Raw genomic sequence first — 15,442 nt, 5'->3', positions numbered from 1 at the left:
TATATCATTCCCTAATGAAGAAAGGTAAAATAGTTAATTTAAATAATCCTTTAGGGAAAAGCAGAAAGAACAGAGGGAACTGAAAATGAGGAAAGAACCTCTAAGAGAGTGGCTGAAAGGGACTGCATCCCTTTTCCGTGCATTTGCTGTGAACTCTGCCTTTACTGATTCGCATACCGCACACACCCTCTCACACTCAGAAAGTTCAAGAATGTACTCAGCACAGCTTGTGATTTTACACAACTTGTACGTCTGACCTCTCCCCGGTGTTTTGCATACTTTTGCCACCCGTTTTATTCCATTTCATTAGAGATGGGTCTCCAGCTGACACACGCCTGAGTTATCTGCCCCTTCTCCCTTGGACCCTCCCTCAGCTGCTACTCACTCAAAAGGGTCGCTGGGATCCGCCCTCTGCAGCTCTGGAGGGATGGGGATCCTCTTGTAGTACATTTCCCAGTCAAAGGCGCCGCGCATGGCATCCCCGGCCTGGGCCTCGTACCCAAAGTGATTGTGGTCAATGACATCGATCATGGGGCACACGATGGTTTTGTGGTTGAGTGCAATTTGGTCTGAAAAATGAAAGCACGGAATAGGAAATGACACGCCTGCCCAGGTCATCTCTCATTTTTTCTGCCAGGAGAAGCCCTTCCTAACGCATCGTGCTCGCAGTCTGCTTCCCTGTCGCCTTCAGAGCACTTTGCAGAATCTCTGCTTGAGTGCTGGGCTTAACGTGATGGGACAGTGATTAGGTGCAATTAGTGTTGTGGTATCTTCCTCAAAGAAAGTGATGTCCCAGAGATACCTGGAGAAGAGCGTTTAGCTCTCCCTCTGTCACAGTTTAAGTGATGTCCCAGAGATACCTGGAGGAGAGCGTTTAGCTCTCCCTCTGTCCCAGTTTTGCTCTGACCTGTCCCCAGTCTGTCATTTTACAGCGCACCCAACATGCGTGGAGTATAAACAGTCCTCGTGTTCCTTCAAGCATACAGCTAGAGCCTGCTGAGAAAATACTGGCCTGCTTTCTGGAGGTTCCAAAATGTAAATATTTAACTTCATGGGTTTTTTTTTTAGCATCTCATCTTACAATGGCCATGATGGCTGTCCCTCCACCGCCCCCCAAATGCTGGCAGATCATACACAGAATTCTTTGCTCTCAGGCTTACCACAGATTTTGCCAAGTCCTAGTTTGCTACTGTTCTTTAATATAGACTCCGTTTATCAAAGCTATACATTTTTATCTTCTCTCATCATAGCTGAAAATACGTTAGATGGCCTGATACTACCGCTACTATTCCTGCTACAGTTCAATTCTTGAGCAACCACTAAGGATACTCAGGCCGTTCCTAACCCTCCTAGCAACCCAGTGAGGTGGTTCTTATCATCATTCCTAGTCTGCACATGAGAAACTGAGCTCAGAGAAGTTAAATGACTTGTCCAAGGTCGCTCATCTTTTGACGGCAAGAATTAGGATGCAATCCCTGCTTAACGGTCCTGTGCTAAAGTCTGGGGTCTTTCCAGTTGGCCATGGTGCTTCTCTGAGGCAGAAAGGAGACCTATTTTCCAGTTGCACCTCCAGCTCCTCCCTTGTAGTTGTTATTATGTGAGACCTGAAGAGCCAGTGCTGGGAAGGGCATGTACAGGTACTTTGGCTGACCTAGAACAGCTACATGTGAAGTGTTGTCTTCCCAACAATGTGCATTTCTTCAGTATTTACTACAACAAACTAATAGTGTCAGACAGGCAGAACTTTTAAGTGCAAACACCTGCTTTCTGGTTCTTTGGAAGACCTTTGGATGTGGCGTGTGGAATAAAATACATTTAAGTATCTTTAAAAAAGAAAAGACATAATTTAGAAATAATGAGGTTTGGCTATTTCAGCATCATTATTCTGAAGACACTGATAAGGCAGGGCATGGAAACCACAGAATCCTATGGAAGATCTCCCCCCAGATCTACCTTTCTCTCTCCCTTTCTTTTTTTTCCCTTTCCTTCCTTCCTTCCTTCCTTCTTTCTTTTTCTTTCTTTCTTTCTTTTTCTTTCTTTCTCTCTCTCTCTCATTTTCTTTCTTTCTTCTTTCTTTCTCTCTCTCCCTTCCTTCCTTCCTTTCTCTTTCTTTCTTTCTTCTTTCTTGCTTTCTTTCTCTCTCTCTCTCTCTCTCTCTCTCTCTTCCTTCCTTCCTTCCCTCTCTTTTTCTTTCTCTCTCTTTCATTCATTCACTCCTTAAGTTAATCCCACCAAGAGCTCAGTGGGCATCATTTTCACCTGGGCAAGCCTTGCAGTGGGCTTTAGTCCTTAAGTGGCATTCCCCCACAGATGTCTTTGACAGAGGAGACCATCATTACTGTGTCCAAAATATTTCTTCTATCACCTCTGCAGGTATTTGAGTATTAAGGTTTCAGTGACTTTCTTCAGTCAAATTCAGAATCAGGTTGATTTACAAGTTCCTTGACCAACAAGGAGTCTCAAGGTGACCCGAAGAGAATTAGTCTGTTAAACTGTCAACTTTCCCTTCAAATTTCCTCTCAGCTCTCATCCAGCAGCACCAGCTCGGGGTGAAAGTAGCATGACTAATTTTTCATCTAAGGCTTGTGCCTACATTTCAATTTCCAGGGATCAAACAAACAGACTCTTAATGGGAAATTGAAATTCAGGTAAAATCCCAAGGTGAAAAATGAACCAAGAAACTGTGTAGCTCCACCTTTTTTTTTTTTTTTTTTTCCATTTTGGAGGATGTATCAAGACACTGATAGAGGAAAATAAAAAAAAGATAGTGATCCTGAGCGTGAATCATTTCTTACCCATCAGGCCTACAGGAAATGAAATGCTTCAATGAGAAAAAGGGGGGCTTCTCTGTCTTTTCCCTTTTTTTTCCTATTTTTTTTTTTTTTTTGTTAAATGCATATGAACAGTCAGAGCCTTGATAATTGGCATTTAGGGCTTGTTTGGATCATAAATAAATTAGGCCTTGTGCTGACTTGAGTATTCAGCATCATATAGGTCAAATTCCATTTAAGGGAAACTGATGGTTGCTGATGAAACTCTAAATTGCTATGTCCTTGGACAAGCTACTTTTAATTAAAAGCTCAGAGGAATCTCTGGCCATTAGGAGCATAGAAACATCCCTTTTGATTAGGGTGTCTGGGCGATTGTCTGCGGGGGGGGGGGGGGGGGGGGGGGGGGGGGAGTGTGGCTCTGAGATGCCTGGAGCCTTAGTTGCTGGTCATTTCCTGTTTCAAATGCAACACAATTTCAATTGATTTTTTTCCCCCACATCGTTTACTAATGGAGCTTTGCTGCTTCTATCTGAAATCCTGCACGGTTCTCAATAGAAAATGATTCTTTCTGAGGCAGCTATTGTGAAGGAGGTTGTTAACTGGCTTTAGCTCCAAGGCCAGGGATATAGTTACAATAAAAGTTGATTTAGTGAAATGTGGAAGATCGGAAAGGAACTCAATAAGTGCGCACCAAGAACTTTTTAGAAACACACTTTTTCCCTCAGCCTTACAGTTTATTCCTTCGCTATGACTGGGCTTGATCTCTGACTTAACTGTGAAATTAAAAAAATACTGATGCTTGGACTGAACCTCATGCAGGTTTTCGAGCTTGAGTGGTTTTCAGGACTTTTGTGTTTCTAGCAGTTCAAGTGATAGTCCTCTAGTGATCATTTAAGACGTACCACCTGGACGGCAGCTCTGAGTGTTTGAGGGATTGTGTGTAAACATGATGGGGGGGGGTCGTATATTTAGGGAGCTAAGCCGGTGCCGGAGTGGAAAAGAGAATGGCCTTATAAATCCTGGGAAAATGTCAGTGTGCTTTTACTTTAACTGTATTCTGGGGCTGAATACATTTCTCATCTCTTAACAGTCCTATAATACTTGCTAAACTCTGTGTGTGTGTGTGTATTTTAATCATACTGTGCTTATAGGTAGTATAATGAATACTTTTTCCTTTTAGTGTTTATTCAGTGAATGTCTAAGATAAAGAAATCAAACCTTTTCAAACCTTAAGTTAGACTGCAGTTGGTATTACCTAAAATGTCAATTTCAATGTGGTTTTCTAGTTAACTATACGTCCCAGCAATAGTTAAGATAGAATTCACCGCTCCCACTGTAAACCTCGTAAAAGGGGTCTCTAGCCTTTGTCGATGGCGGATGACATAGAAGCGCATGGCACCCTCCCCCGCCTCCCCCGGAAGCCCCAGGGGCTGAGGGTCACTCACTGAGGAGCGGGGGAAGCCAGTTGACGTTGACCTCGCAGTGGGAGTCCAGGAACGTAAGGACCTCGCCTCTGGCCATGGACGCTCCCAGGAGTCGGGTCCGGATCAGCCCTTCCCTTTTCTTGGTGCGAACAATCCTCACTTTGGAAAACCGAGCCATGTATTCTTCCAACTTCTCCTTCAGGTGTTCTGGGAAGGAGGGAGAAGAACGGGTACAGAAAGAACACAGGACATTAGTTGTAGCAGAATTACTCCCGGGCGTCTGTGTGTGGAGAGCTCCATAAGACGCAAACACTGCCCTTTGGACACTGACCCGCTGGCACTCCTCCTTGTGGTTTCTGTGGACCAGGGGCCACCAGACCGCAGCCTCGCCAGTCTGCACCCAGGTGGGCATCAGCCCTGGGTCCCTGCTGGTGAAGTCAGGTGAACGTTCCAGCATATGGGCTCTTGCCAACAAGAGGGCCCTTTCTGGCAAGGCTTTGCCTAGTGTTCTCTGTGTTGAAAATACTGCATGTAAAACCACAGGGAAGAAAAAAATACCTCTCAAATCAACAGGAACCAAACAGATTTCTCCCCCCCGTGAGGCAGTAGCAAACTGGCATGCAAGTTCAGCCCATGGCTCCTGATTTGAAGTGGAAAGTGACTGATTTGCTGTTAAAATTAGATGTGAAGAGGGATAGGCAGATGAGATGCTACATAATCACTGTGGACTTAGGTCTTTAAGATTAGAAAACAAAAATTTGGAAATGTTTCTTTGCCTAATTAAAAACAAACAGCGGGAACAAAATCAAAACAGATAACTTACTTACAGACTAAAACATTTCCTACTGGCTGTGATAAAATGCATTAATCTCTCAGTTCTTTTTTCAAGCCAAATAAGTGTGTTTTGGTGGCTTTCTTTCTGTGGGATATATACTCATCTCTGCTTTCAGTCTCCTGCATGTAAAACATTAGGAGGGCTCTCCTGGAGCTTCTAAGAAGCATAGTCTAATATTAATTGAAACAGAATCTTAGCATGCTGTTTGTTCTGTAGGTTTCACTTTCAAACTTTCTCTGCATGTTTGCAATCAAGGACAGTATTATTATCGTCTCCTCCTATGATCTGTAACAATAGGGATTCATGGAAGGATTTATGATCTCTTTCCTGCTCTCCAATTTAACCGATGTCAGAATTACCCTGCAGTGGAGTTTCTCTGCATGCAAGGGTTTACCCTTATTCCTTTTTTTTTTTTTTTGGTGCGCCACACGGCACGTGGGATCTTAGTTCCCCGACCAGGGACCGAACCCGCACCCCCTGCATTGGGAGTGCCGAGTTCCAGCCACTGGACCGCCAGGGACGTCCTTATCCTTGTTTTCATTGCTTCTGATTATTGGTGAAGTGAAATTAGAATATTTCACATTCTAATTTTTACTGTAAAAGAATGCTGGTGGGGTCTTCCACAAGAATATTTTAGATCAAAATATGGCCCCCTCTATTTTGTTTTTCCTGTAATGAACAGAGATCTGCAGATCAGACTCTAGAGTGCAAAGTTTACAGGATTTGGAGTCAGGCCAGGCCTGGGTGGGAAGTCTGTGATGATGAAGGATGTGAGTAGGTGCTGCAAACCCCTAAACCTGACTCGGGGGGAATTTTTGTCCTCTTAGGGGGTGGAGGAGGGTCAAGCTTTTGACTACAGACCTGACAGTGCTCATTCAGTAAACATTTATTAAGCCAATAATTGGAGATCCCAGCAAATCACTTGTACTTAGGAAGCGAAACAGCATTACTTCTTCTTTTTTAAATATTTGTTTATTGGCTGGCTGCATAGGGTCTTAGTTGCGGCACGTGGGATCTTTCGTTGTGGCATGTGGGTCGTGGCGGTGCGTGGGCTTCTTTCTAGTTGTGGCTCACAGGCTCCAGAGTGCATGGGCTCTGTAGTTGTGGCGTGTGGGCTTAGTTGCCCCGTGGCACGTGGGATCTTAGTTCCCTGACCAGGGATCGAACTGGCGTCCCCTGCCTTGCAAGATGGATTCTTAACCACTGGACCACCAGGGAAGTCCTAGAAACAGCATTTCTAAATAGCTGAAGGAATGCCTTAGAATGCTAAGTTTGAAAGATGAAAAATATAGACTTTTGTATTTCTCAGTGAGCTTTGAATAATTCATCGTCTTCCGTTTATTGCCAGTTTAAAGCGAAACACTTTTGGCTAGCCATGAACGAGCTGGTATGAGTTGATGGCTGTGTGGTAGAGTCTCACCTAGGAGGCTGGCTGTCCCGTGTCTCTCTCTGCTTTGAGCCAGGTGTGCTGTGCCCCCTCCCTTTGGCTCTCTCCTCCCCTCTCCACTGTGTGCAAGCTCCAAGGAAGATTCCCAAGGGCTGTACAGCCCAGTGCCGCCTCTGAGGGAGCCTGGAGCTTACTGTCTTGTTAGGGAAATGAAGCACAGGCCCGCCATCCAGGTGTGCTATCAAAGGCATGATAAGTGATCGGTGATCCATGCAAGGGCTCTGTGGGTACCAGTTGTGAAAGGCCTGTGTTCTATTAGGACTTCGCACAGTAATCAATGTTTAGGAAAACTTTATAATCTCATTCCTGTAATGTATTCAGTCATTGAAATCCTTCCGTGTCACCAACATACCAAGAATCACTCTCTAAGTTTATTTGTAAATCAGTTGTTTGGACCACAGGACATACCGTCTTGTGGAAACAGTGTCCCCACAGTCATAGGGGACTGAAAATAGATCATGCACATTTGCTACACCCACCCAAACAGTGTTCTTCACTCTTTCTTTAAACCTCACGGTTCTTCTGTCAAATGTACCACTGTGGGTACCATCTCGACAATCTGAGTGCGTTCACTGCTTTCCTCTCTGACCCCTAAGGACTACAGGAGTCACTTCTGGGGGAGAAGAAGATTAATTCTCTGGAGCTGCGTACGAGAAAGTGCTTCTTTCTAGAAGAGATTCTCCTCCCACATGTCCCAAAGCAAGAAGCGGGGGTTGTCGGTCACCCGTGAGGGATTGTCCCAACTTGGGATTTATGCTTCCACACTTTCTAGTTTATAGGAAACTCTCTGGAACTTGGTGGGAGCATCTCTACATGTTGCCTTTCCCTCTCTGTACATTTTCTGATTCTGTGTATTTTTCTTTTATCAAAGCCCATTTTAATGTACTAAAAAGACTGTCCGGTATGAATTCACTAATCTCAAGAGGTTTGACCCCAAAGTGAGTCCATTAAGTGTTCAAATCAACTCCTCTAATTTGAACTTTGCAGTAATAATTAGGTTGCTTTGCCTCCGAATAATGTTCTAGTTGACTGCCCCTTGGAGGGGTCCGTTGTCTCTTAGTAGTTCAGTTGTAACATCTAATTAACCATAACTCACGATGAAGACGGGTATTTTCCATCTGATTAGCAAATTAGGCTCTCATACAAGGGAGTTCCTGGGGATGGTAGAGATGGCTTTAACTTAAAAACAGTTTGCATTTCTTTTGTATGAACAGTTTTTTGATTCATTTCTAAAATATTATTCAAATGATTTTGTATTTTAATTCAAGTACAGCATCTTTGAAGATCTCTTTTGAACTCATCTAATTTTAAAGAATAACGAGAATGTATGGTAGTTTTATAAAGCAGACATTTTGTTAAATAAATTTATATTTATTTATTTACGTCTTTATTTTGGCTGTGTTGGGTCTTCGTTGCTGCGCGGGCTTTCTCTAGGTGCGGCGAGCGGGGGCTACTCTTCGTTGTGGTGCACGGGCTTCTCATTGCGGTGGCTTCTCTTGTTGCAGACCATGGGCTCTAGAGCGCAGGCTCAGTAGTTGTGGCACGTGGGCTCAGTAGTTGTGGCTTGCAGTCTCTAGAGCACAGGCTCAGTAGTTGTGGCGCACGGGCTTAGTTGCTCCGCGGCATGTGGGATCTTCCCGGACCAGGGCTCGAACCCGTGTTCCCTGCATTGACAGGAGGATTCTTAACCACTGAGCCACCAGGGAAGTCCTAAAGCAGACATTTTTTTTACTGACTAGGAAACATCCATAGAACCATTAACTTTTTTTTTTAGTTGGTGGCTCTAGACTAGCGGTGGGTATATTACTGTTAAAATCCACTGAGTGGGGCTTCCCTGGTGGCGCAGTGGTTGAGAGTCCGCCTGCCAATTCAGCGGATACGGGTTCGTGCCCCGGTCCGGGAAGATCCCACATGCCGCGGAGCGGCTGGGCCCGTGAGCCGTGGCCGCTGGGCCTGCGCGTCCGGAGCCTGTGCTCCGCAACGGGAAAGGCCACAGCAGTGAGAGGCCCACGTACCGCCAAAAAAAAAAATCCACTGAGTGGTACCTTGATGACCTGGAAGAATTAATATAATTTCAAACATGACAATTTCTGCCCAAGGTTTATTGTATCACTGGGAGGTAATAATGAAATGATGAGTTTTACTCAAGTGAAATTTTGGTGTCTTGCTACCATGAACATTAAATGTAGCAGTTTTCTGAAAGTAGTTTTCCTTTTTTTCTAGAGATTTCACTTATGCGCTACAAACTGACACTACGTTTAGTATTAGGGTAGCAACTAAGCACTAAAAAGTCACCTTCAGTGATTTTTAGTTCGGAGCCAAGGACATGAGTTGTAGACCGATTACTGACTGGCCCTATGCCTTTGGTTAAGTCACTTCAATTTTCCTCACCTATGGAACGTGATGGGTTGATCTTAAATATTCCTTCCAGTTCTACGATTCTGTGATTTCTCTTGTTAAGTTTTACTTATGGCATAGATCTTATCTATCAAGTATTTCGTTTTTCCTAAAAAGCATCCTAATTGTTGGTCTTTTGGTGTTTCTTTGGGCTGCGTGTCACTTTGGAAAGCAAGAGTCAAAACAAAATAAAGCTGACATGTATCAGACGTTTAGTCAAAAGGCAAATGCCAGGGTCTTATCTTTGGTCAGGACAGCCTCTGTCTAATCTCCTGCAGCTCCCTGTCTGTAAGACTGTCACTGATATCAAATCATGACCTTGAAGCACTTTAAGTTCATCAGAGACCTAGATCCGTTCAATAAGTTATGCTTATTATGTCAGAAAAATACAGTAGCAGAGTTTAGACAGCTTTCTAGTCTACCTTTGAGAGAGTGTTCCCAAGGGGACAGGGAATCTAAGTGACCATCAGTTTTACAGAGCAAGGCCAGGGTATCCCGAGCGGTGGGCTCACCAAAGGCTGGACAAACAGCTGCCCTGGGCTCAGTGCCTGGAATTGTTGCCAAGTTCCTTCTATCTCCTTTGAATCCCCTAATTTAATCTCAAGGACAGAGCAAGAGGGGCAGGAGACCCTACTGATCTGGAGATACGAGTTTCTATATCTAAATACATATTACAGAGCTGAAATTTCTTTGATGTTTATACGCTGGTGTTGGTAGAAAGAATGTAGCAGAATATGGCCTTAAGAGCCTATAGAATATATGTTGTTATTGTGGGTGATACCTGATGATGAAATGAAATGTGTTATAAACACACAGAAATATACATACCTTAAACCTTCCTGGTTCATCCTTTTACAACAAGAACATACTCTTAAGTATTCTGGCTAATCTGAGGTCTTATCACAGTGACAAGAAGTACTTCACAATTAGAGGCTGTAAGATATTCTTCCACTTCTCAATTTACTTGACACAGGCCGTGTGTATATTTTAATCCCAAGTGGCAGTGTTAAGGATAACTGTCTACTTAGCAGTGTAGAGACATTTTTTATATTCTTTATACAGGAGAAATGTATGTCTCTAGTTAACTCCAGAAAGCTGTCAATCTCTTTACGTCCTGGTTGACCACACTAAGTATGTCCCTTTGCATAGCATTCAAATATAAGCATTTCATGTTATCTCTAGAGCACAAAAAATTCAACCAAGAAAGTATTAGAATTGCTGGAACTGTATCTAATTGCTTCTATTATGATTTCAACTGAGTTCTGTTTCCAAATGTCTTATTTTCTATTCTTTAAATGTACAAAGCATCTTGAGTCATTTGGGAAATAGCTGGGATACTAAACTTAAATAAATAGACAACATATATTCCAGCTAATATAAAAAAAAGAAGAGATAGAATGTCACCCTTTACAACCCCTAATGAGCTAATGGATCAAGCTAACATCACAAAAGGAGCCAGATCACCTGTTCTGTGCTTCCTGATGAGGGAACACATCACTGCCTATGAAGCATTCTTAGCAAAGTGCTGAATCTGAATTCGGTCATGCCTATAGATCTAACTACCAACTTATAGGAAGTAAAGGATTGATGAATACGTGAAATGGCACATCTGGGAGATAATCAGCAAAATCTAAACTATAAAGATTTCTCCAGGGCGAATGGCTTGATTTCTTCAACAAATAAATTAGAAGAAGAAGAAGAAAAAAAGAAATGGAAAGAGAATCCTAAAGATTAAAAGACACTTAAGAGGGCTTCCGTGGTGGCACAGTGGTTGAGAGTCCACCTGCCGATGCAGGGGACGCGGGTTCGTGCCCCGGTCCGGGAAGATCCCACATGCCGCGGAGCGGCTGGGCCCGTGAGCCATGGCCGCTGAGCCTGTGCGTCCGGAGCCTGTGCTCCGCAACGGGAGAGGTCAGAACAGTGAGAGGCCCGCATACCACACACACACACAAAAAAAACTCAGAGGTCTTTTCTTTGAAATATTTTTGCTGAGTATTTTGAACTCACCACAAATTGATCCATTTTAATACAGTGGAAACATTTCTGTAGAAACATTTCTACTTTTTAATAATTCATTAGTTTTATTTTATTTTAAACATCCTGTGTATTGCAAGGAGTAGGTCATATAGTTTATAAGTTTTCATTTGCACCACATACATGATAATTTAGTCTAAATGCAGAAATGTAGAAGTCTTACCATCAATATTACGAAAAGTCATTGGTCCAGTGTTATACTATTTGACCCTGTAAATATTTAAGAATTTTGCCAAAATAGTGTTAGGCTTTAGTCTGTAAATATTAGAGAATAGTTTAATTCTAGAAAAACATTACACATAATGCACTCTTTTAAATAAAAAACCCTATATAAGTATCAGTTGAATTATCAGTGTTGACATAGGAGAAAATAATCTCTAAGCTCATCTAGATCACCTCTTCCTTTCACCTATTTAGTGTTTTTTTTAATTGTGGTGAAATGCACATAACATAAAATTTACCATTTTAACTATTGTTAGTATACAGCTGAGTCAGTAGTGTTAAGTATTATGTAGTCAAAATGGTTGTGCAGTTGTGCTACAGACTGTTTGATCTTGCAAACTAAAACTCTTATAGCCGTTCAATAAGCCCCATTTCCCCCTCTCCCCAGCCCTTGGAAACCACCATTCTACTTTCTGTTTCTATGAGTGTGACTGCTCTAGGACCTCATGTAAGTGGAATTATACAGTATTTGTCGTTTTTATTATTGGCTTATTTCACTCAGCGTAATGTTCGCAAGGTTCACCCATGTCGTAGCCTGTGTCAGAGTTTTCCTCCTTTTTAAAGATGAATAATAGTCCATTGTATGTGTAGATCCCATTTTCTTTATCCGTTCGTTAATTGGCATTTGGGTTGTTTCTATCTTCTGGCTATAGTGAATAATGCAGCTACGGATAGAGGTGTACAAATATCTTTACAAGACCCTGCTTTCAATTCTTTTGGATATATACACCCAAAATGGAATTGCTGGAGCATACGGTAATTCTCTTTTCAATTTTTTGAGGAATCACCACACTGTCTTCCAGAGCAATTGCACCATTTTCCATTCCCACCGGCAATGCACCGGATACTTATTCAATTTGAAAGCCCTTGTGATCTTTTTGGTAAAAGGTATATTTAAATAAATCTTGTTTTAGTTGAATGTGGAGGAGAACCCTAGCTGAAGTCTTGAGAATGACCAGAAAATTCCCCAGTGACTCTTTCTAATTCACTGAATATCAAATATTCTATAAAGAAAGAAAAATCTGAGTACCGACAATGACAAATACTTCCAATGTAGAATACACCAGCTCTCAAATTAAGAAAGGAGCACAGATACCAGTTTCAGGACTAAAATTGTTCAAGAAAAGCCTCCAGCACCTGTTTCTTTTTTTCTCTGTAATATAGACTGATCAAGAACACCTTATTTGAAAACGTCCTAGTTCCCAGTCTAAACACTCCTTGTGGTTTAGAGTAAACAACATCTGATTACAGGCATCTATGCCAGTTCCTCTCTGCACTATGCCTGCCTCTTCCAGCCTCAGGCATGAGGCCTGCAGGCTCCATCAGGGACCCCCAGAGCCCTGCCCTCTCTCAGCCTGAACTATCAGTTCTATACTTTGTACTTAATTATCTTAGTTAATCTCCTCATATTTACCAATATATCTATCTTCTCATTCTTCCCAGAGAAGTCACTACTTATCTTTCAGTGATTCCTTTAATGTGTAAGCCTGTCAGAAATGCACATTTTATAAGATAATTTGTCTTGAGACATAAGAGGCTTTAAAAAATAAATTTAGCCAAGAAAAAAACATCAAAAGGACCAGTATATTTATGCTTTTTTTTTCTCTAAAGCCCTTAAGGGTAAAAGTCCTATTCATAAATTTCACACTTTTCCAACTACTTCAACAACTTCTTAATATATTTTGCTGGATGCCAGGTTAGTGATTTTAAGCTGATTGTTTTTGTATTCCAACATTAATGCTACTGCTAACTGCTGATTTATTTGTACCCTCACAACATTCATACCTTGGAATAAGCAGTGTTTTGTGAGTTGGTTTGACTTCTAGCGACCATCTTAAAAATTGGGGCTAAGTGAGTTTTTCCCATCAAAATAAGGATTTTTCTGTAACTTGTTTTCCTAAGACAAAATCAAGTCAAGAAATACACTCTGGGCATAAACAATTCCAAGGTCATATGAGCCCATCAACAAGGCTAGTAACAGGGTGACATCACAGCCTCCCAGTGAAATCAAATGCTGCTTGTATCAAATCAGCAAGCTACACGAGATCACCTTTGGATCCACAGGATTTGAAAATTCATTTACGGAATTTTTAGAAAACTCAAAGTTATAAAAAAACCAAAGCTGGGATGCCTGAGAAAGGGAGAAATTGATCTTCAGCAAGTGAAAAAGCATAAAATTCAGGCAGAACAGAAAACAAAGACAAACTATAAGATGCCATACACCAGCACAGATATCAAATGGGAGAAACAGAATCTCTGCCCTTTTGAAAGTACTTTCAATTCTGCATTTCTCTGGAGTTGAAACAAACCTGGTGTCTTTCACACATACGTGCTACAAGCCATTTTGTTTTTCTTTAGTTTCTCTGAAGCATCTGTTGGAATTACTGGGTGGGAATGTTATATGGGTAGAGTTATAGGGACCAGTAATCTCAAATTAGCATTTGTGTGAGTGATTGACTACTGTCACCCAATAACTGCCAAAAGGACCATAAAAACCTCTGGGGTTTGGCTTGACTTCACAATAAATAAAGACAAATTGGAAAGAATCCCTCTAAACAGTTAGTGTGAGAAAAATGCTATGTCACAATTTCAATTTGGATGAGGCGAGAGCTAAATTAAATATCTGGAAATTGGTCCTGTTCCCAAGGCTACCGAAACTCCCAGTGCCTCACAATATTCTTGTACTGCAATATAGGAGGAGACATGCAGGAAATGAGCTGTCTGCTCTTGTTGAGGAAAATTGACTTGCTAAAGGTACGTCCTCCCAAGGCATTGCTCCATTTCTTGATAATACTATTAAAGAGTGAAAAGGAGAGGGACCATAGAAGATATTGTCTTGGCTCAAAATTGAAAAAAGAAAATATAAAAGAGGACCAAAAATGTGTCTCATGTCCTTGAATGAAAAGAACCAATAGAATAAGTAGCAAAATATGACAAAGTAATATGTGGAAATAATAATAATAATATCTATATTTATTGAGTGCTTATAATTTCTGAGATATATTCATGTGCTAATTTATTACATCCTCATTTTACAGATGAGGAAAATGATACTCATTTGCAAATGAGGAAAATGAGGGTCAGAAAGTTTAAGAAATTTGCCCAAGATCATACAGTAAAGGGAGACTGAAATATTTTAAGTGCTCAATAAATGTCAGTGATTACATGTCAGGAGGAAAAGAAAAACTTGAACCCAAATGTATCCATTAGGAATCTTTTAAGTATAGGGAATTTAATGTAGTGAATTAAGTATTTATAGTAATATATATATATATATATATATATATATATATATATAATTATTATAGAAGACCTGGAAAGTTTAGGAAAGTGGAAAGAAGAGGAAAAAAATCAATAAGAATTATACCACTAAAAGTCAATCATTGAATAAGTCGGACAGAGAAAGACAAATACTGGGTGGTATCACTTATATGTGAAATTTTTTTAAAAAGTCAACTTCATAGAAACAGTAGAAAAGTGGTTGCCAGGGCCGGGGAATAGGGAGAGGTTGGTAAAAGGGTAGAAACTTTAGTTATAAGCTGAATGCGGTCTGAGGATCTAACGTAGAACATGGTGACCGTAATTGGTAACAATGCATTGTGTGATTGAAATTGCTAAGAAGGTAGAACTTATATGTTCTCACCAAATATATATACATATGATGATGATGTGTTTAAGTTGACATGTACGTTCATCAAATCATGTTTTACACTTTAAATATCTTACAATTTTACTTGTCAATTATATAGCAATAAGGCTGAGAAAAAAGCCAATCATTGCTTACATTTTCCTTTACCTTTTATGCTTCTATTTAGAGCCTACATGTTCTTTTAAAACTAAGGTTGAAATTTTCCATGTCATTACCTTGAAATATTATTTCAAATGTGGAGTAATTTTTCCTTATTGTTGATTTAGGTTGTTTACATGATTACAGCTATGACTATTATATATAATATAGAATGAATATTTTGTGAATAAGTGCTTTCTGAATCTACAGTTTTCCTTAAGAGAGATCCCAAGAGCTGAAACCAGTGCATCACAGGGTAGGAGGCTGTTGAGGTGAAAGGCTGTATAAAATATCTAATTAGAAAAGCTTGAAACTCTGTCTTCATTGGCTATGGAAGCCAAGGAGCTTGGAGGGGGCAAGGGGACTTGAATGGCTGTAAAATTCATTCTCTTCTTTATTGAAGGAGAACTGAGGCCACCTCTCACCATCAAATGGCCAAACTGTCAGCACCTCCCCCTTGTCTGCCGATGAAGGGAATGAACTGTCTGTGCACTCATATCAGACCACCCTCTCCGCTTGTGCCCT

General features: G+C 41.1%; 1 protein-coding gene across 1 annotated transcript in view; it reads right to left on the bottom strand.

The window, feature by feature from the left end:
- Positions 1-15,442, bottom strand: part of GALNTL6 (polypeptide N-acetylgalactosaminyltransferase like 6) — a 1,146,418-nt gene that overhangs the window by 190,547 nt on the left and 940,429 nt on the right. The window contains exons 5-6 of the mRNA XM_065878925.1: positions 4,217-4,402; positions 386-569 (exon numbers count right to left, since the gene is read on the bottom strand). Of these exons, the coding sequence (XP_065734997.1) occupies positions 386-569; positions 4,217-4,402 (370 nt within the window). The remainder of the gene's footprint in view (positions 1-385; positions 570-4,216; positions 4,403-15,442) is intronic.

The sequence above is a fragment of the Phocoena phocoena genome, chromosome 6, assembly GCF_963924675.1.
Source record: "Phocoena phocoena chromosome 6, mPhoPho1.1, whole genome shotgun sequence".
In the NCBI taxonomy this organism is placed as follows: Eukaryota; Metazoa; Chordata; class Mammalia; order Artiodactyla; family Phocoenidae; genus Phocoena; species Phocoena phocoena.
This window is presented reverse-complemented; position numbering and strand designations above follow the sequence as displayed.